Source organism: Polyodon spathula, chromosome 7 (assembly GCF_017654505.1).
Source record: "Polyodon spathula isolate WHYD16114869_AA chromosome 7, ASM1765450v1, whole genome shotgun sequence".
In the NCBI taxonomy this organism is placed as follows: Eukaryota; Metazoa; Chordata; class Actinopteri; order Acipenseriformes; family Polyodontidae; genus Polyodon; species Polyodon spathula.
The window spans coordinates 24,346,425-24,368,196 of NC_054540.1; the positions used below are offsets into that span (position 1 = coordinate 24,346,425).

General features: G+C 39.6%; 1 protein-coding gene across 3 annotated transcripts in view; it reads right to left on the reverse strand.

Moving 5' to 3' along the window:
- LOC121318395 (early endosome antigen 1-like) overlaps positions 1 to 8,631 on the reverse strand; it is a 29,858-nt gene extending 21,227 nt beyond the window's left edge. Inside the window, exons 1-9 of one of the 3 annotated variants that reach the window (XM_041255001.1) lie at positions 8,459 to 8,631; positions 6,940 to 7,020; positions 6,078 to 6,203; positions 4,637 to 4,764; positions 4,351 to 4,405; positions 3,982 to 4,047; positions 3,772 to 3,808; positions 2,290 to 2,403; positions 2,064 to 2,185 (exon numbers count right to left, since the gene is read on the reverse strand). In XM_041255001.1, coding sequence (XP_041110935.1) covers positions 2,064 to 2,185; positions 2,290 to 2,403; positions 3,772 to 3,808; positions 3,982 to 4,047; positions 4,351 to 4,405; positions 4,637 to 4,764; positions 6,078 to 6,203; positions 6,940 to 7,020; positions 8,459 to 8,482 — 753 coding nt within the window. In that variant the 5' untranslated portion in view covers positions 8,483 to 8,631. Of the gene's footprint in view, positions 1 to 2,058; positions 2,186 to 2,289; positions 2,404 to 3,771; positions 3,809 to 3,981; positions 4,048 to 4,350; positions 4,406 to 4,636; positions 4,765 to 6,077; positions 6,204 to 6,939; positions 7,021 to 8,458 lie in introns of those variants that run through there. The other 2 variants (XM_041255002.1, XM_041255003.1) reach the window with 2 other exon arrangements.
- Between the last annotated feature and the right edge of the window lie 13,141 nt (positions 8,632 to 21,772).

Below are 21,772 nucleotides of genomic sequence, written 5' to 3' on the forward strand. Positions count from 1 at the left end.
GCACGGTTCACTGTAAGTTACAGAAGATGGATAAAATGGCCTTTTTTTATTTGATACTAATTTGCTTCCTTGTTGTACACCCGGATACCAATACAACAGAAATATTATGTATTTTTTGTTTCTCCCAACATAAAAGCAACAGTAAGCTTTTACTGTGCATAACTACTTTGTACATACAGATTTACCTCCTAAGAATATTTTTAGGCTGAACTATTAGGCTTAACATTTAAGGGCACTTTGAATTCACAAAATATAAAAGTTTACATGTTACAGCTCCCATCCTATTCTTGCTCACAGCAAATTCAATAATGGCATTATTCATAAAATAATTCACAATTATTACAACAAAAACTGAATCGGAGTACCAAAAATAAGCATAATTGAAAGCAGAATCATCTGTTGCTGTATAAATACAAACTGTTTCTTAAAGAAAAGTCAGATTTCAACCATGACGCAGCTCATTACCTGCATTGTTTGCAGAGGGATTTTAAAAGAGAACAGAAGTGATGTGCCCTATAGCCTGGGGATCGCAGGTTCGAGTCCAGGCTATGTCACAGCTGACCGTGACCAGGAGCTCCCAGGGGGTGGCGCGCAATTGGCCGAGCACCGCCCGGGTAGGAAGTGCTTAGGTCGGTAGGGGATACCACGGCTCACCGCGCATCAGCGACCCCTGAGGCCAATAGGACGCCTGTGGTTCTGCAGTGGAGCCGCCAGATCTGTGTTGTCCTCCGGTGCTATAGGTCTGGTGGCCTCGCTGTGGATCCACAGTGCGAAAAATGACGGATTGGTAGGAGCACGTTTCAGAGGACACGTGCTCCAGCCTCCGTTCCCTGAGTTGGAGGGGGTGCTGCGAGCTTTGAGCCAAGGATACAGACAATTGGGCATCACAAAATTGGGGAGAAAACCAGGGTAAAAAATTGGAGACGACTAAATATTAAAAAAAAAAAAAAAAAAAAAAAAAAAAAAAAAAGAGACCAGGAGCAATCTGAACGGAAGTAATTAAACTCCTATCAAAAGCTGATCTGGATTTTACAGCATTAATTAGACTCTTGAAATGTTATGACGGAAAATGCATCTTTCATACAAGGTGTAAAATTAGGAGATACTGGCAATTTTTAGATCACGGATCGTGACGAAAATGATGGGTGCCTCCATACATCTCTCCGGTAGTTTCTGAGATTCTCAATAGCTCACTGTAGATTTCAATAACTCAGGAATGTACCACTACACTGTAGATTTCAATAACTCAGGAATGTACCACTATACTGTAGACTTCGTCACAGTTGGATAAGCATTTCTCTAGGTATGCTAACTGGAGTAATTTAAATAATAATTAGACATAAAAACTATTCTGAAAGTATATATGTCATACCTACACCAGTATAAAGTAACGCATTGCGCTAATTAGACTGATCAGTGTCAACTGAATATTCTGGCAAGCTTTTTAAGGCAAGTTAGCAGGGTGCAAAAACTTTAAGAGAAAACTACAGCTCGAGAGAAAGAGTGTTTTGTTTGTGTTTTTAGCACACCTGAAGCCCACAATATACCACTAAAATCTGGGATCTATCCGAAAACACTGTTTAAATAATTTCTGGTGCCATCGTATAGAATGCCAAAATGTGTGTCAAACTGACGAACGGACTGGCAGACAGTGGAACCACCCACTAGCTTGTGGTTCTGTATAACAATAAAGTATAGACTAACATAGTTTATCAGAACACCAGTTTTTATTGTTTTTTTTTTTGTTTTTTTTTTTTTTTTAACAATGCTGTTTTAAATATCACAGCAGAATTATTTTGGGCTGTATCAGTGGACTGTTAGTAGCATATCATTGCAAATGCCCCTGCATAGTTTATTCAAATCCAGACAAGCTGTTCTAGCCCAACTCAAAAACGCAAGCATCACGACCTAGATTCTGATACCCTAAAGAGCAAGCTGTAAGGTATGCTTATAACAAATTGCATCACCAACGAAAAATCAGTTCTCAAGAGAGACCACGTTAACACTTAGATTGTCCCACCAGACAAGAGCTACAGAAAGAAACATGAAAAAGCTCACATTACCAGCTCAATACTGAGGTTCTCTTTCTCTGTTCTCTCTTTCTGAAGATCCTGCAGTAGGCTCCTCATTCTTTGCTCTCCAGCCTCTCGCAGACTCTTCTCCTCATCATACTTAGACTTTATATCTATAACCAACAAATGCAATTAACTTCATGCCATGCCACAGCATCCACATAACAAGCATCAGATTAATTCTGTTTGAAGGAGCTGCAAAAGTCATTGTACTTGCCTACTATCTCAGTTGCCAGCTGTGCAGCTTTCTGCTCAAACAAATCCTTCATCTGCTTGATGTTGAACTTTTCCGTTTCAGCTTCTTGCAGCTTGAGTCCTATAGACTGCACTTCTGAAAAAGAAATGTTTGCCACAAGAAATATAACCATTAATAAAATAATATTAGGGTGGTACTGTATTCCAAGCAGAGAGATACACTTATAGAATAGAAAATGATGTACTGTTTGGATTACTGTCATATTACAGGATAAATTATTGACCAACATACAAAGAGGTATGTCTCTATCCTAAAATCTGTGAATTTGTTCAACAACATTTGCTAATATAGAGTTTGGGCAAAACATACTTTTTTTATAGAGAAAACAAATGTTGATCCAGTAATGTACTGGCACAATTACAAAGCAGATGTATAATGTATTACAGTCATATAAGCAGCACCCACAAGTGATGATGAGAAACAGCAGGCTAGTTCAGACAACTGCAGCTAACTAACAGAAAAATAAAAAGCACATCAGTGGAAATGCAAATGGCTAGTTTGGCTTTACAAAAGTCCCTACCACCCTGCTGTAATGCTGCAGTTTCACAATTAGATAAATAAGTGTTGGGTGACCACAACTCTGTCTACAAGTTCACAATGGCAATTTGTACAGTAGAACCTCGGAGTCATGAACACCTTGGGAATGGAGCTTTGTCATAAGTCTGAAATGTCTGTAACTCTGAAAACTGAATTTTCAATGGTTTTATTAAATGCGGACACCTGCTATCTACACCCTCAATCTGGTGAATATCACAAGGACACAGTACAGTAATACAGTATTGTTATGGTTCTAGTGTCTTTTAAAACAGTATAAATGTGGAAAAAAGGCTACATTTAAGTTAACATTGAAGCCATAACTGTAGCAAAAATACAAATCTAAAACATCCATGAAAACCTGGGTTAATGTAATGCTAACTTTAAAACAAAATAAACTTGTGCAGCTTGGCTCCTTTGGTTTGAAAAAAAAAAAAAAAAAAAAAAAAAAAAAAACTGTGCTTTGTTTAAAACTAGTGTTTTAAAATTGCCTGTTCTTCCTTTGAAATCTGCCTGACCTTTCTGGATACAGTAATTTTGCATTCTCTGTGATTTCATGCTTCCGGGTTGAAAGTGGTGTTCGGTAGACCAGTCAGTTCATAAGTTTGCTGCTCGTAATTCTGGGGCTCTACTGTATTTACTGTCCTCCAAAACGTGAACCATCAGCCGACCGCTTCTTTTCGCTCTGCAGGCCTACCATGCCGCCAACCCAAAGCTACAGCGTCAGAGGACAACGCAGCTCTGGGCAGCTTATAGGAAAGCCTGCAGGTGCCCAGCCAGTTTACAGGGGTCAGTGATGCACGGTGAGCCGAGGATACTCTGGCCCACCTAAGCCCCACTCAGAGCATCTTTACCGGATGCGCCACTCGGGAGCCCCGCGCTCTACTATATTTTCAAAAATGTATTTACCTGTTGATCCGTCAGTGTTCCCACCAGTCTGAGGACCCTAAAACAAAAGTTGCACACTAATGTTAAAAACAATCACGTACATCTCCAAAACAACAGATACGTGTAATTCTAGATCACTGTATTAAACTGTACTGGTCTCAGATTAATGTCGTACAGTAACATGATTTATGTTCTTTAAATCCCTGATTTTAAGCATTTTAAAGGAATTACTTGCTTCAGCTGCCCTTGTACTTTTTCCAGCTCTTTTTTCAGCTCCACTGAAAACCAGCGCTCCTCCTGTTAATGAAATGATTACAAGGAACATGATTTTACCTGAAGAGATCTTGGAGGTCTTGAAAGCTTGTGATTAATTAATGTTTAGTTAGTCCAATAAAAGGCGCTACATCTCCTTCACTATCTGAGGATCAGTATAAAATATTACTTTTTAAAAGACAGTGGGCCCTACACCTGTGCACACTGATATGATAAACATAGATAATTCCATGATGCATTATGTGTAAACTAAAAAGCAGGGCTTTCCAGCTGAAATGTATGTAGCAAGCAAACAAAAACTTAAAAACACAGAATTGTAATTCAAACCTTAAGTGAGGCTTGTAGATCTTGCACTTCTTGCTGAAGGAATGTTAAATTATCCCTATGTACAGTAGAAAGGAAAAAGCAGAATTAATCAGAATGTTAAAATGGATTGAAAGACACAAAATGGGATCACTAAAGATCACTAATGTAGTTATGGATAAACTCTCAAATAAATCTGCTTTTTAATTATGCAGCACACTGTAGTTCCTATCCACTGGAGTTGAAATTTAAAACATCACATGGCTACTATGGTATACCTGGTAACAAACAGATTCTAATCGCTTCTCACCTTCCTGGGGACTGGTTGTCTGACCCTCTGTGAACCGACTGACCGCTGGATTCATGAAATGCTTCATAGTGCTTGAATAGCTCTTCTGCAGAGGCATGAGCCTTCATACACTGGGGACAAATAAAACCCTGTGGGGTAGAAGGCAACAGTGTTAAAGGGAACTGGAACAAAGGACAGGCAGTTTTATCAGGTTCAAGCTTTTCTTAGAAAACCAGCCATATTACGGAGACATACACCTCTGCTACGTTTCAAAAGTCTCAGCCGCCACAACTTTGACCATAAGTCTAATGCCGCACAAATGAATAACCTAATGCTTGGACAAATACCTGATTATTCAAACAAACATTTATTTATATGCATTCAAAGGCAAAAAAAAAAAAAACATTCAAATACTTGTTTGAATCTGGAACGGCTATCCGAACATAAAAATTCCATGTTCGTCCCAGTATCAGACTAACCTAGCCTGAGAAAAAAAGAGGGCCAACCTCCTACTACAATCAGCCATTTGTGAGGACAGACATGTATCTTCATACCAGCCAATAGGGAACATAGAAGCACATCTAACCAACCAACAGGGAATAATGAGCCATGTCTATTTACCTTCTAAGCAGAACGCCATTTAACCCACAAGCCAATGAGGCCCACTCTAACCACCCTACATTAGCAGCAAAATAAACTAACAAACTAAGAAATGAAAGGACATTAAATTCTTGCCTGCCATGCACTATCATTGACTATGCGAAATCTTCTCTCTCACTTGTGTAAATCATTGTGATTAACAGGGTTGTTTCTGAAACTGATCATTTCTGACACCAGAGTGTTTTCTCTTATTAATATTAACAATATTATTGTGTGTTTGTAAAATGTTGTAATATTTAAATTAGCAACCAACCCATTTAACACCAAGCTTGATAACCCCTGTAGTTTTTGTCTTCAATATTGCTGATAAAAACAAGCCTCTTACAAATGAACAGACCTACAGAGCACTATGCTGTGGACACTTAGGTGACAGTAACTGACTGTATTAATTGCCATGTATACAGGCAAACTGGTTTATAGGCATATACATTTGTTTTTGTTTTTTTTAATTGTTTTTATTTTTAAATCATACAAAATAATAAAATCCATTTCAAATAAGGAATCTTGGTAAAAGCAGGAAAAAAGGAAGATTATGGAGGGAATGCACAGCACATGCTAAGCCTTCCAAAAAGAACCCTGAAATCAAATAATCTTATTTAAAATTGACAAAGACCAGCTAAGCCCTGTTAAAACAAATACATCTTCATGGACAGATCTGTACCATTAATGTATACAAACAAACAGACAACACATTTACATGCAAGGAAGTAAAATGAGCAGCACCGCAAATCACAAAGAGCCTGTCTACCGCTGGGAAGCTCCACCACCCAATGCCTTTAACAAATAAAACACAGTGACCCACGGTAACAGGTAGTGGATTTCGCTGCTCCTGTGGCTTTGTGCCTGCCTCCCCATGCTCACTCTGGTAATGGTCAAACAGGTCAGTAGACGTTTTGTAAGAACACATACAGAGAGGGCAGATGAACCCCTGTGAAACGGCAATGTAAGGCAACAAAGCAGTGAATAACAAAATAATGAAAGCAACAAACGCGTGAAAGAGAATGGTAGCTGCAACAGAAATTAAAGTGCAGGCAATACATTCATACGTTAGTCTCATTTCAGACAGTTTACTTTTATGATAAAATAAATAAATAAATAAATAAAATAAAAAAATAAACCTTTTTCGAATAGCCCACGGTAACTTATCTGAACGTGGGGTGAATAGGACTACTTTTCGGCACTGCTATCTTTATAGTGGCTTTTAAAAGTACCAGATTACAAAAAAGATAACTGACATTGCACAGAACTATCTATCAGTTTCTTTTGTAATTTGGCACTTGAAAGTTGCTAAAGGACAGAAGCATCAAAAGTACAGTAACCCTAGGTAGTTGGCACTCTTTCAAATATGCTTCCTCAGTCAGATTATGCAGCATTCTGTAAAACAGCTCTTTAGCAGAAAGAGCAGCATGTGCAACTAGTTTAGGTAATACCAGACATAAAATTAATTGTTCACAGCCGTATCACTCATTATCCTAACTAATTAAGCTGGCAAGCAGGAGTCGGTAATCATCTCTAAAATACACTGTGACAGTATTCTGTTATAGTAGGAGGAGGAGGAGTTAGCTCCATACTGGGAAAAAGAAATATAAAACAAACTATGCATCCTGGTCAGGCTCTGCAGCCTTATTCTGTGCTTCTACAATATGGCTTTAAGAATAATGCACCTCAGAGGATTCTTCATGATTTACTTCAGCAGCTGCAGGCTGATCAGAGTCTGAGCTCTGGGAGCTGCCTTTCCCTGGTGTCTGGAAGAAAAATAAAATAATGGGTGAACAAATTTAACACAAAAAATCAACATAGGTTACAAGTCTTCTGTCTACTTATGTCAGCAGTGTGCTAGGCCAAGGTCAAAGATATGATCCGCATATTACAGATGTCAGCACAGCCATGCTATGATGACCTCCAGCAGCCTGTAGAATTGCAAATGCTGTGCTTGATTAATTAAAATTGACTTATTTTAACCAGTCAGCCCCGTAAAAATGTAGGTCACTGACCAAACAAGATAGAGTATGCCTGTCACCTTGCCTGGGAGAAATTGTATTGGCAAGTATTGTAGTCTCCGAGTCCAGATTTGAGCACCAATACTTGATTGGTGCAAGCAGTTACTATACAATAATCTAATATGTAGGTGATAAAAGCATGGATAAGCCACCGCCTCTATCTCAGAGAGAAACTAAACTTCCTATTGCCTTTCAATTTTTCTCAAACGTTCAAAAGCATGTTTTTAGACACATTGCTAGGGTATATGGTCATCAAAAGGCAGTGCAGGATCGAAAAAGGAGTTCATAAAAGTGGTTCACAAATATTTGACTTTTGAAATTGATGCTCTGAAATGTACATCAAATGGAATTCACAAAGAGGATCTCTGCCATCAGTCCGCCAGCTGCTTTTCAACCATCCAATTCCACAAACCATGTTTAAAAAAAGAAGCATGATGCAGGACACATTTGCCACTGATTTTCATACAAGCAATTTGAACGGCAATTGGACAAGCAGTTCTGAGATATATGCAATGAGCTAAAATAAACTATGTACAGAGTCGGTCATACAGAGAATCTGGCCTCCATATAACCTGACTGGCCATCAGAAGCTTTATACGAACAGCTGTACATAACAAAAGTAAATTAAACATTTTTCAAATCCTGTAGTCAAAATACATACCTGTAATCAATACATTATTATATTACCTGTATAAAACTAGTAACGTGGTATTAACTAAAATGTAGTACTTGCAACAGGACCTAGACAGAGAATAACTGGAGTAAAGAAATGGGTACTAATGGGTACTCTATCCAACCATAGCGCAACATTATATTAGCGTGCTAGTACAAAATGTAGGAGGAACGCCCACACATCATATGACTTACTGCATTACACCACATACTGTAACTCGGTTTCCAGAACTGGACATCCCTCTGTCACATCCCACAAAGGTTATCATCACAGTTACTTGCCAGCTTAACCACCCGTGAATTCAAATACGACAGACCGCTTGCAACTGATTGTTAAGCCATCTCTGATTAGCTACTGTTTAATAACAACAGAAAGGCCTACCCCACGGTTCCACGGCCTGCAAAGTGGGCAAGGATAGGCCTGTGTTACACGGGTAATTCAGTCTGAGGCACACACAAGAAACGTCGTACGTGCACGTTTACTTTACAATTGTCCTAACGTTAGTCTTACCAGCTGCAAAATCCGTCTGAACATGACGATGAAGTATCCCCTCCAGATGCAGAAAATGAAACTGAAAACGAAACAAAAATATTCCTTACGTTGCCCAGGAACACCTGACCAAGCCCGCTTAGTAAATGACAGCCCAATAATACAGAAAATAAGGCTCAGAAAAGTGGGTGAATGAGGGCGGAACAGAAAGAGTGTTGGGTGGAGCCTTGGACGGAACTAGGATAGGTGGGCGGGGTAACATGTAGAGAAATAGAATGCAGGAGGCGGGAATATGAAATAACTGGCAGAAGGACCGGCAATAGTTTAGTTAAGGCGGGTGTTCCTGTCATGATTGACATATTAAAGATACATCAGTGGAAATCAGTTCGGAAAGTTAAGCGAAAGGAATGATTGAAGGACAAGAATATATATATATATATATATATATATATATATATATATATATATATATATATATATATATATATATATATATATATATATATGAGAAACAAAAAAGTTGATTTCATGGTGTGTAAACCTCAGTAGCATTATCTTTGTTTGGGTAAACTTGACCTGCAATTAAATTAAGTGAACACTCAAATGGGGAGATAATGGAGCCATTGAAGTTTATCACAGCACTTTAATTTCCATTGCTTTTCCCATGGTTATACTATGCATTATTGATATGCTTTACCATACCTCGCTGTTTTTTTTTTTCTTCAAAGCACAGCAAATCTGGACCTGTAATTTTAAAAGCTTTTTAAATCCTTCTGTTGGTTATAAAAGGGAGGTATCATATAAAAAAAGGGTTAGTCATTATTTATTGAGGGAGAGCAACGTTCAAGGTGGGGTGAAATGACAGGATAATCAGTAACATACTGTAACTATGTATTTGTTTTTTTATGAATATACATTTGATGTGACTAATTATTTTGTTTATAACAGATGTTTGATGTTAGGTTGGGTTTTAATCAAGCAAGCTGTTCCTTTGTGGCTTAAAGACTAAGTAGCGGGGTTCTGAAAAAATATAGCGTTACACATCACCACGTGTTGCTACAACTGTTTAAATAACGTACCTGTAATTTTTATTTTCATTGTTATCCTGACAACTTTTTACACTTATAACTTTCAAGTCTGTTTTAAAGGTATTTTCAAAACGGCCGCTTAAGTGCACGGTTAGTGTAAGGATTATTGCCACATTGTCAACAGGTAACACAGCAATAACGATCCATGATGTGGTACAGAACAGAAAAGCCAGAGAACTTGTTATGTTTTTTTTTTTTAAATCACTCTTCCTGCAGTGATTTAGAGATCTCAGTTCCAATGCACTTGAGTGTCCATATTGAAAAGAGCTTTGAAACAGACTTTGAAGTTATAAGCGTAAAAAGTTGTCAGGATATTAACAATAACAGAAATTACAGGTACGTTATTTAAACAGTTGTATGTAGCAACATGTGGGGACGTATAAAGGCCACCATACACAGGGCGATTTTTTTTGCCGGCGATGTGTCGTCAGTTATTTATCGTGAGAACCTTCTCACCACACACGGTGTTTGTCGACCAGTGAGAATGGCGTAAGACTTCCCGTTTTATGTGCTTGTGCAGCTCTTGCTTTGATAGTAAAGAGAAAGAAAATAGAAGGAGGAATATGAATATCTGGGTTAAAGAATGGATTCAAAAGAGGCAGGGAATGGAGGCATTTAATAATTTAATGGCAGAACTCCGCCATGAATATTTAAGTGGTTACAGTAATTTTGTCAGGATGGATCCTGCCACATTTGATGAGTTGCTGGGGAAAGTGAGGGATAAAATCACTTTTCAAGACAACGTCATCTTTCAAATCCTTCCCCGATTGTACTAGACATTCTAAATTGTTATTTTAACATCTTAAATTATTACGAATATGTCAAATTGTGTGTGAGAAGTCAAGTCAAGTGGCGTGACAGAGAATAACCAAAACTAATTAAGAGAAATTATAATTAAAAAGGTTTATTTTTTTGGTGTGGACTGTGGCTGACTTTTTTTTATTGTGTGGGTCTGCTTTATTTTCCTGAGTGGTGCAACCGGTAAAGGCGCTTCACGTGGAATAGCGAATAGCCTGAAGGTCGGCGGTTCGAGTTCAGACTATTCCACTGCCGACTGTGGACTGGAGCTCCCGGGGGTGGTGCACAATTGGCTGAGCGCCGGGGGAGGGGGTAAAATAAATTTGCGACTACTATATATAATAGTAATGTGAATGTGTATGTATATAATGCAGTTCAAGTTATGCCACTAGAGGTCAGTAGCGCCCTACATACTTACCCTCTACCTAGATTACCGTGGGGTCGAGAAAGTCCTTAGAAAACACTAATGTGTAGGTTTCCAGAGATTGTTCTAATAAAGACACTGTGATTAAAGTTATACTCTTGCATCTTGGATCTCGGGTTATTACATATGGCGACGAGGAAATCGGACAACTTGTCTTAGGTCGTTGAAAACGGAGACAACGAAGGAAAAAAGACAAGTGTAGGCTGCATAGCTTCGGCCCAACCTGCTAACGTTAGCGAGAGCGCTCACAGACAACGGAACATGGCTGCCACGGTAGGAACAACCGCGCCGTTTGATAGTCAACTACAGACATGGGAGGAATATTGCGAAATGCTGTCGCATTTTTCTGAAGCAAATGAGATTGACAACGGCAATAAAAAGAGGGCGATTCTCTTAAGTTCGGTAGGAAGCCAAACATACAGTCTGATGAGAAATTGTTAAGCCCAGATAAGCCAGGGAACAAATCGTTTGACGATTTAGTTGAACTGTTGAAAACGCGCTACAACCCAAAGCCCAGCGAAATAGTTCAACGCTTTAAATTTAAATCGAGAAACAAACAGGCGAATGAGAGTGTGGCTGAATATGTGGCAGTGCTAGGAGAACTGGCTCAACATTGCAACTATGGAGATAGGCTAAAGGAAATGTTACGGGACAGGCTAGTCTGTTGTATGGACGATGATCGTATTCAACGCAGGCTGTTAGCAGAAACCGAGAAAACATTTGAAAAAGCATTGAAGCTTGCTCAGGCATTGGAGACAGCGAAAAAAGACGTTCAGGATTTACAATGGCAAAGCAAAGGAAGCAATGGTGCTAATTGGAAACATGCTAGCCAGGCTACAGTGAAAAAGCTAAAAACGTGGAGGGAACCATGAAATGGCGGAACTATGAGGGCATGTTATAGATGCGGTGGTGAGCATATGGCGAATGACTGTCGTTTTCTTAAGGAAATGTGTCACAGATACGGAAAAAAGGGGCACATCAGGAAAGCGTGCAGGGCGAACTCACCTGTGGAGAAAACCAAACCTAGAGGGGGAGGAAAACAAAAGCAGGGAAAAGTGGAAAAAAACATGGGGCTCATCACATTAGCGAAAATCCTGAAACAGATGCAAGTGACGGTGAAGACGTGTTCATTATGAATAACGTAACAGAGACAAGCATTCCCAAGGTAGCGCCTATCACATTACAGTTAAAAGTGAACAAGTCGGATGTGCAATTTAAGGTTGACACGGGGTCCAGTGTTACAATTATGAATGAAACAGAGTACTCAAAACTAAGGAATGGGGCAAAAGTACCTGAGCTAAAGACATGTTCCCTATATCTCAGAACCTATACAGGCGAAAGAGTGAAAACATTGGGTACTGCAAACTTAACTGTACAGTACAGAGAGACTGTTAAACAGCTGCCAGTAGTAGTAGTGTCTGGCAAAGGACCAAACCTACTGGGCCGCGGTTGGATTAAGGAGTTGGAATTAAACTGGGGCACTGTAAACCAGATAGGTAGAGACAAAACAACACTCCAGGATGTGTTGAAGAAACATGAGAATGTATTCAAGGAGGAATTGGGGACATTGCGAGGCCCACCGGCTAAAATATATGTTGACAAAGAGGCAACACCAAGGTTCTTTAAGCCAAGACCTGTGCCTTATGCTATGAAACCGAAGGTGGAGGCTGAGCTGGACCGCCTCTTGAGAGACAAAATAATTGAACCAGTGAAATTCTCTGAGTGGGCAGCTCCCATAGTCCCAGTGCTAAAGCCTGATAACTCTGTGAGGATTTGCGGAGATTACAAACTTACTGTAAATCGGGTGTCCAAACTGGAACAGTATCCCATTCCCAGAATTGAAGATCTTTTTGCAAAGCTCTCAGGAGGGGCAAAATTCAGCAAATTGGACATGAGTCATGCCTATCAACAGGTAATATTGGATGAGGAATCAAAAAAGTACGTAACTATAAACACACACAAAGGGTTATTTACTGTAAACCGTCTTCCATTCGGGGTTTCATCCAGTCCAGCTATCTTTCAGAGAATTATGGAGGGTTTGCTGCAGGGAATTCCCCATGTAGCCATTTACCTGGACGACATCATGGTGACGGGCAAGAATGATCAGGAGCACCTGCAGATGCTAAGCGAGGTACTTCAGAGAGTGGAGGAGGCAGGCCCACTGCTAAAGAGAAGTAAGTAACTGGGAAGTGAGGCTGAGTTTCTGGGTCACAAAGTGGATGCCACAGGACTACACCCACTTAAGAACAAGGTACAAGCTATCCAAAATGCACCTGCACCTACCAACATAACAGAGATTAAGGCTTATTTAGGCCTATTGAACTATTATAACAGGTTTTTACCTAACCTGTCAACACTGTTGGCTCCACTGCACAAATTGTTGAGAAAAGACACAAAATGGCAATGGAAAAAAGAGCAGGAGGCTGCTTTTGAGAAATCTAAAAAGCTAATGCAATCCAGAGATATACTTGTGCATTGTGAGAAAGAGCTGATTCTGTCCTGTGACGCCTCCACCTACGGGATAGGCTCAGTACTTTCACACCTCATGCCGGATGGGTGGGAGTGACCCATAGGTTTTATGTCAAGAACACTCACATCAGCTGAACGAAACTACTCTCAGCTTGATAAAGAGGGACTGGCTGTGATTTTCGGGGTGCAACGGTTTCACAAGTATCTCTATGGTAGAAAGTTCACCATATGCACAGATCATAAACCGCTTCTTTCACTCTTCAACGAAATGAAGGCTGTTCCACAGATGGTGTCACCGAGGATCCAGAGGTGGGCTGTGACACTGCGGGTGTATGAGTACATGATAGTCTACAAGGCGGGTAAGGACCACGGCAACGCAGACGCCTTGAGTCGTGTGCCACTGCCGGACACTTCCCAATCCACAGGTCTGGAAGACAGGGTGCTGATAATGGAAGACATAGCGATGGTGACCGCAGAGGAGGTGAGAGTGTGGACAGGTAAAGATTCCGTACTGTCTAGGGTGAGAGAGTACGTTTTAAGGGGGTGGCCACAGCAGGGGGAAGGAACAGATTTTACACCTTATTCTGCTAGGAAGACAGAATTGAGTGTGCAAGATGGTTGTGTCTTGTGGGGGGCTCATGTCATCATCCCACAGCGAGGACGACAGGCTGTGTTGGAACAGCTGCATCAGTGCCATCCAGGGGTTTCGCGCATGAAGGCTCTGGCCAGAAGTTATTTCTGGTGGCCCAAACTAGATGAGGCGATAGAGACACGGGTAAAGGCATGTAGCAAATGTCAGGAACACCGTAAAGCACCAGCCACAGCCCCGCTACATCCCTGGGAGTGGCCAGACAGACCCTGGAAGCGATTGCACCTAGATTATGCAGGACCATTTATGGGGCAGATGTTTTTGATACTCATAGATGCTCATTCCAAATGGATGGATGTTTACCCGGTAACTTCAGCAACATCAGCTGTTACAATTGACTGTTTGCGAAAAAGTTTTAGCAATCAGGGATTACCAGAAATGGTAGTTTCTGATAACGGCACCTGTTTTGTCAGCTCAGAGTTCAAGGAATTCATGAACAAAAATGGCATTGTCCATGTTACATCAGCCCCATTTCATGCGTCTTCCAAAGGTCTTGCAGAACGAGCTGTTCAAATATTCAAGACGATGATGAAGAAAGCGGGAGAAGGAAGTATGTCAACTAAAGTGTCAAGGGTACTATTCAGCTATAGGTTAACACCTCAAACTACCACAGGACTCTCCCCAGCAGAGATGTTACTAGGGAGGAAACTTCGGTCTACGCTTGATTTAGTGCATCCCGATTTAAAGAGAAAAGTGGAATTTAAGCAGAATAAACAAAAGGAACACCACGACAAGCACATAAAGGGGAGGAGTTTTGGAGACGGAGACTATGTGATGACAAGAAACTTCAGTTACGGTCCGAAGTGGATACCAGGAGTCATTGTAACAGTGACTGGTCCTGTATCTTTCAAGGTAATGCTGGGAGATGGCAGAATAGTACGCAGACACATAGATCAGATCCTGTCTAGACAACAGGACAACACCACTGGGTCAGAGGATATTGTGCAGGACACACCTGCAGAGGTTCTACAACCACCAGCTAGAGTAACCATGCCAGATGAACTTGTTCCAAACAATGCAGATACTGTCTCAGAGCAGCTTGCTTTGAAACCAGAGGAACAAACTGGGAGTTCCCCAGAGGTGGGCAGGGACAATCAAAGCATGGCACAAGCTGTGCGTCGTTCCCAAAGAACTGTCAAAAAGCTTGGTTACCTGAAGGACTTTGACTTGTAAATAAAAAAAATGAAAAAAAAGTTTGAAATTAAATGTTTATGTACAGTTAAGGATGGACTATTGTGTGTAGTTGTTGTTACAGCAATAGTTCAGAGACATCTAGTGTATTAGTGTTACATTTTGTTTATAACTGTGTTTAAACTGTTTCCAAATTTTAGAGAAGCTGAAATCTTAAGGGGGGGGGAATATAGTAATGTGAATGTGTATGTATATAATGCAGTTCAAGTTATGCCACTAGAGGTCAGTAGCGCCCTACATACTTACCCTCTACCTAGGATACCGTGGGGTCGAGGAAGTCCTTAGAAAACACTAATGTGTAGGTTTCAACAGAGATTGTTCTAATAAAGACACTGTGATTAAAGTTATACTCTTGCATCTTGGATCTCGGGTTATTATATATATATATATATATATATATATATATATATATATATATATATATATATATATATAGGATAGGTCTCTACCAATTATGCACACCTAGATTTGGCAATATTTGACCATTTTTCTTTACAAAACTGTTCAAGCTCTGTCAAGTTCCTTGGGGAGCGTTGATGGACAACAATCTTCAAGTCATACCACAAATCCATTAGATCTGAAGTTATTTGGATACACCATCAACACACTATTTTTAATTAATTTTTCACTTGGAAGTTGTGTGGTAGGATGTGTAGATAAATAAATAAAAAAAACTATTTTAATGCATTTTAATTCTTGGCTATAAAGCAACCAAAGGTGAATATTTTGAAGGGGGGGTAGACTTTCTATAGGCACTGTATATATATATAGTTTCAATTTTAAATCATGCTTTTTTAGCATTGTACAGTAATGTGAACAAAGCATCACAATTTATTTTTTGTTACCGGTGTAGCCTATACGCTAAAGTATAAAGAAAGTGTGCTATAGCTGTATATATTTATTTGAGTTTACTACTGTACTAAGGCCAACTGAGTATGCGATAACACAATGTTATTTTTCAGGGCAATGATCAAGTCATTTCATATACATTCAAGGGACGGACTATGCCTTTTTAAAATATAATTTCAGAAGGTATTTTATAATATTAGAGATTGACCAGTAGGTCTGTCTGGCCTTGGCTTTACACATCTAAATATCAAAACCTCACCAGTTAATTTCAGTGGCAATTTCTTCAATTGCCTTGCTCCTTTCATTTTTATCATGATACTTTCTTTTTTGTATTATATAATCATGGATATTTCTCATAGCGATTTTGGTGGCTTTTACACTATATTTTTCGGAACCGCGCTACCTACTCTTTAAGTGCACTTTTTTTTTTTTTACACAGTCCTTGTATATTCTACTATATTGTGGCAGAGCAAAGCTCTGCCCTTTTTTAAATTGGCAGGGATGGGGTTAATTTCCCCTACCTGCCTGAGTTTATTATGTTCAGGTGGCTGGGGTTGATTAGTTGATTAAATGATTAGTTTAATTAACAATCAATCAGTGCCCAGCCACCTGACATAAAAGGAGGCCTCTGCTTCCTCATTGAGGAGGAGGGAGCTGAGGAAGCAGGTTGGTGTTTGTGGGTTTTTGTGATTTGTGAATTCTACATCCAGTGAAGGCATTGCCCAGCCTGGAAACCTTTATTTTTGTAAGTTTGTTTTTTGTACTGGTCTTTTTTTGTGTTTAAATCCCTTTATTTTGCCCTTGTGCACTTTTATTTTGTGTTTATTTATAATAAAAGTATATTTTTTTGAACTGCAGACTGTCTCTGGGCCTCTATCTACTCACCAGCCTGTCACATATATAAACAGGAGAACATGGTGATTAACAAATGGAAGGACTTTTAATGCATCTTGTGTTATATAATCCTTCACTTAAGTTATGTTAAACATTTCATGAGACAGCTGCCATACACTCACAAGACCCTCCAGTTATAGAACTGGTCCCAAGAAAGTGGCATGCGATATAACAAGAAATGCCAGATGTGACGTACTGTATGCTCACATTATTTTAATGACCTTGACTGCTTCATATCCATGAAAAATGGGCTCTGTTGCAAATGCAGAAGTCATGACCACAGATGCTTTAATCAGGACAAGAAGAATATAGTGCTGAAGAAGTGCCAAAATGCACTTGTTGCTTTGTTCCCAAAATAGAAAATGAAAGGAAGTTGACAAGGCTTTCATCTTTTTATTACTTTTCTTAAATACAACAACATTCCTACATGTCTCTTATTGTTATTCAGTAGACATCTTTGTTTTTCAATAATCACCTTAACTTGGATGAAGAACATCTACTGTATCCTGCTTATTTTCTTATTTGGCTGTAACAGGGGGGGCCTGTGCTTGCTATCAGACAAATGCATAATCCTGCAGGGGCCCAGTGGGATCTGCCTGCCAATCATGGCAATGACCCAGAGAACTTGGGTGAGGGTGTGTCGTCTGGTTCTCTCTCTGAGTGGTCGAGAGGTGGGTCTTGGGGGGGAAAGTCGACCAATAAAAATGATGGTATGCTATTGCTTCGGTTTTGCCCTTCTAGGAGAACCAACAGCTGGAGCTCTGTTCAGAAACCTGAATTAAAAATAAAAGAATGCCAGTGTCTGGAGCACTCTCAAGGCGTCCATCCTGATTCGAGTGGGGGCCATACTGGAGGGGTACAGGAAGGAGATCCAGGAAGATGAGCACCCCCCCTGGTGATTGCTCATCGGCTTAGGGATTGTGCAGTGGGCTGACTGAAACTGGATGCCATGACACCTTGCCTGTGGGTTCGACGCCAGGAAGCAGAAACTGGACCAAGCGGCCCAGTTAGCGGAACAGTACTGGGCATCGGAATCAACGCACACCAAGCTGCCTAGAAAGCCTGGTACTCCTGGTACTTTGGGGGTGGGGTGGAACCAGATGGGCGCATGACAATTTGTAGAAGGCTCAACACAGACAGGACACCTAATACAATAGGTGGGACCCAATTGTGCAAGTTTCAGCAGGGGTATAAAGTACTTCTATTGCTACCCAGCTCTTAGTCTAAACTGCTGGCGAAGTGGCAAAGATCTTTTGAGGTTACACACCAGGTTGGGACAGTGGACTATGAGATCTGCCAGCGGGGGTGGCAGAGAGAAAAGCACATTTACGTGGTCTACAATCCTTAAATACTAAAATCGAAATACTAACACAGCTCTATTCTTCAGATACCCCTGTGGGTGCACTCCAGTGCCTGGCCTTGGAGGACTTGCCTCACCTCTCTGAGGGCGGCTCCTGGAGACAAGGATTCTCTTTCCTTCTTTCCAGGTTATGAACCTTTCCGTCCTCTGAGAGCATGGCCTGGTCCACAAGGCAGCGCCTCCACAATTCTCCGCAGAGTCAAAGGATTTTTCTGTTTTTCAGGGGGTCCCGGGGGCCCATGGGGCCGACCGCCGCAGTTCTTGCAGTATAAAGTCCGGACCCCATCCTTTGCCGTGACCCACAGGCCACTAACGGTTCAAAACAGCCCATCATCATTCCCTCAAGGCTAAGCCTCTAAGTACTAACCTATATTTTTCATGCAGCCCTAGCTCCTGCCCGTGAACTATAACAAATTGATAATTGTAAATTAATTCACCAATCTACCAAATCTCTGACAGTATGCTATAATATTTTCACAGCCCTCATGTTCTGTCTACATAATTTTTTTCTGCAATCTGAGAATTCAAACCTTCTTGTGTTTTTTGCATTGGATGGTCATGGTCGCCAACATCAATGCGAGATCGAGTTCTTCCAGCTCACAAACTTAACTAGAGGTGAGAATTTAAATAGATTTGATGTCATTGTGCTGGTGTTGGACAGTCCTAGTGAGATATGGAAAAGTAGAGTTCATATATTCAAAGACAAAACAGTGAGAATGAAACTTTTTTCATGTTTTCAAGAGAATTTGAGGAATATTTTAAAGACTGGTAGACAAGAAATTTGCAACCGGATACAGTCATTATAGTCCCCACAGAACCACAAACTGTAACCGTTGACTGTCATTACATGTGTGTGTGCAGTTCTGGAAGCTTAATTGGATGCATTTAGCTTTTGTTTAATTAAGTCCTTTCAGAATTGTTTGTACAATACTGTTCTGCACTACAGCATGAAACTAAGGCCCAGGCTAGTGTGATCTTGCAGAACCAGTGGGGGTCGCTGAAGCATGATTAGGTGGACTAACCCCAATCAATCTTTTCCCCAAAGCCACAGATTACAAAGGGCCAAGCCACAACTGTGGGCCTCCAGCTAAGATCTCAAACCTTGATCACATTTTTTTTGCTAGGTAAGTCATTGGGGACCCAAGAAAAGAAAAAACCTTTTAATTATATAAATAAATCGATAGTCAGGAAGCCCGGTCTTATAAATAAGACTACTGGTGTTTTCTTCCAAGCACAGCATTATACAGTAGAGATGTAAAAATCATATGAAAAATAGAAATGTTACCAATTCTACTTTTGTCCAATAGAGGGACTCACTGCAACTGAAATCTTTTTGAAAGAATAATACTGTACATCAGGAGTCAATAGGAGGAATGATGAGTGCTGGTTCAGTGCTCAATGCTAAGAAGGCAACAATTATAAAGCTCATAAGAGTAGGACATATTTAGCTTTGGTCCCTAAAAAACAACTGATGTGAATACAGGATACAATAATTTCTTGGACACTTATTGCAATGTTGGCTATCACAGTACAAATTTGAAAATATATACTTTATTATATACTTTATTTTTTTCACTGCGTGACTCATGGAATATTCTGGAATATCACCAAATTTTGCGTGTGAACGGCCTGTAATATCAACTTATCCTCATGCTTAACACAGGCGCACATGCCTCTCATTCTTCTGTAATATAACTGAATTTCCTATTTTGTTTTTTGTTTTTTACTTCACCAAAAAATGCGTCTTTTCCCTGTTGGCAGGAAGCTTACTTCCCCTTAAACCATGAGAATAATATCTGTGATCCACAGTTCACTATAGTACCGTAGAATATTACAATATGCTGTCAAATATTTTATTACATATATAATACAGGGTGATGCTGTAGCAAAGCTATATAATCAAAAAAATGAATATATAATATGATATTTAACAATAGTATACTTATACTACAGGGTGCATCATGTGTATGACAACATAACAGTCTTCTAAATATAGCTAGGGAGACTGATGTTTCTAAACTCACTCCAAGCTGTCCATCAGCTAACATCCTATCATACATTATTAACATTATTTACCATTAGTAAATGCTTCCTTCAGATCAACCAAGCTTTTGTATACATGCAATACATTACAATTCCTGTAGGTTAAATTCTTCTGAAGGTGTATTACTTCTCACATCAGTATGTGGACACTATAGCCAAATGAAAATGAGTGCATGTACATTTGTTTACATACCCCAATGGAAATGTATAATTTCTAGAAATTTTTCAAATTTTAGGAAAACATCTTTTGTAGCAAAAGTTTTGCTTTTATGGATAAGGAAAAAAAGTTACAAGAAATAGATTTCTACAATTATTTATTTCTGTAATTTTTTTTAGTAAAACTCCAAAAATTCTATTTCAAAAGTATTCCTGCCCTTTGATGCTATGATAGTATTGTCTACAAGGTGCTAGAAATTTCACTATGATAATAATGCAGAACTTAATTCTGGAAAATGCTGGATTGTAGCTGAACATTCTTAGAGAGTATAAAGGGTTAGGCATAGGCAGTAGGTTAATATGGGAATATCTGAAGACAATAAGCACAAAATGATTTATTGTCGTAAAGCTGGAGAAGGATATAAGAAGATTTACAAACATTTTAGTATTCTAATTTCAACTATTGTTTCTATTATCAAGAAGTACAAGACTCATGGTACTGTCACAACACTCCCTCAGTCTGGAAGGAAGAAGGTTCTTTCACCAAGAACAAGTAGAAGAATTGTCAGGAACATTAATAACAATCCAAAAAGTGAACTGGCTGCAAGTGTGACTGGGGTTTCCATTTCAACCACAGGTCGAGATTGCATGGTGAAGGTCTCAATGGTCGCAGGCAAAGGAAAAAGCCACTCTTAGGAAAACATCATGAGGACAATCGCTTAAAGTTTACAAAATGGGATTTGAATGATGGATACGAATTCTGGTCAAAAGTTTTGTGGAGTGATGAAACTAAAATTGAGCTATTTGGTCACGCTGATAGTCGTTACGTTTGGAGAAAGTCTGTTGAGGAGTACAAAGAAAAGAACGCCATACCTACTGTCAAGCATGGAGGTGGTAATATCCTTCTATGGCACTGTTTTTCCTCTAATGGCACAGGAAATTTAGTTTCAATACATAGTAAAATTGATTCCATAGCATACCAAAAGATATTGGCCAATCATTTCAAACCCTCCGCTACAAAACTTGATTTAAAGAGCAACTGGACTTTCCAACACGACAACGATCCAAAGCACACATTAAAATCTACTTTAGAATGGTTAAATAAGAATAAAAACAAGGTTCTGGAATGGCCTGGTCAAGGTCCCAATCGAAATCCAATTGAGAATCTTTGGTATGAGTTGAAGAAGGCTGTGCACAAGAGAAGCCCTCGGAATTTAAATGAACTGGAACAATTTTGCGTCGAAGAATGGTCAAAAATTACTAAATCATTTAAAAGAGGTTACTATTGCTAAAGGTACCTCAACTAGATATTAAATGAATTTTCTTCGTTAGGGTATGAATATTTTTTAATTAGCATTTTTGGAGTTTTGCAAAAAAAATTGCTGAAATAAATAATTGTGCTTTTTTTTTTCCC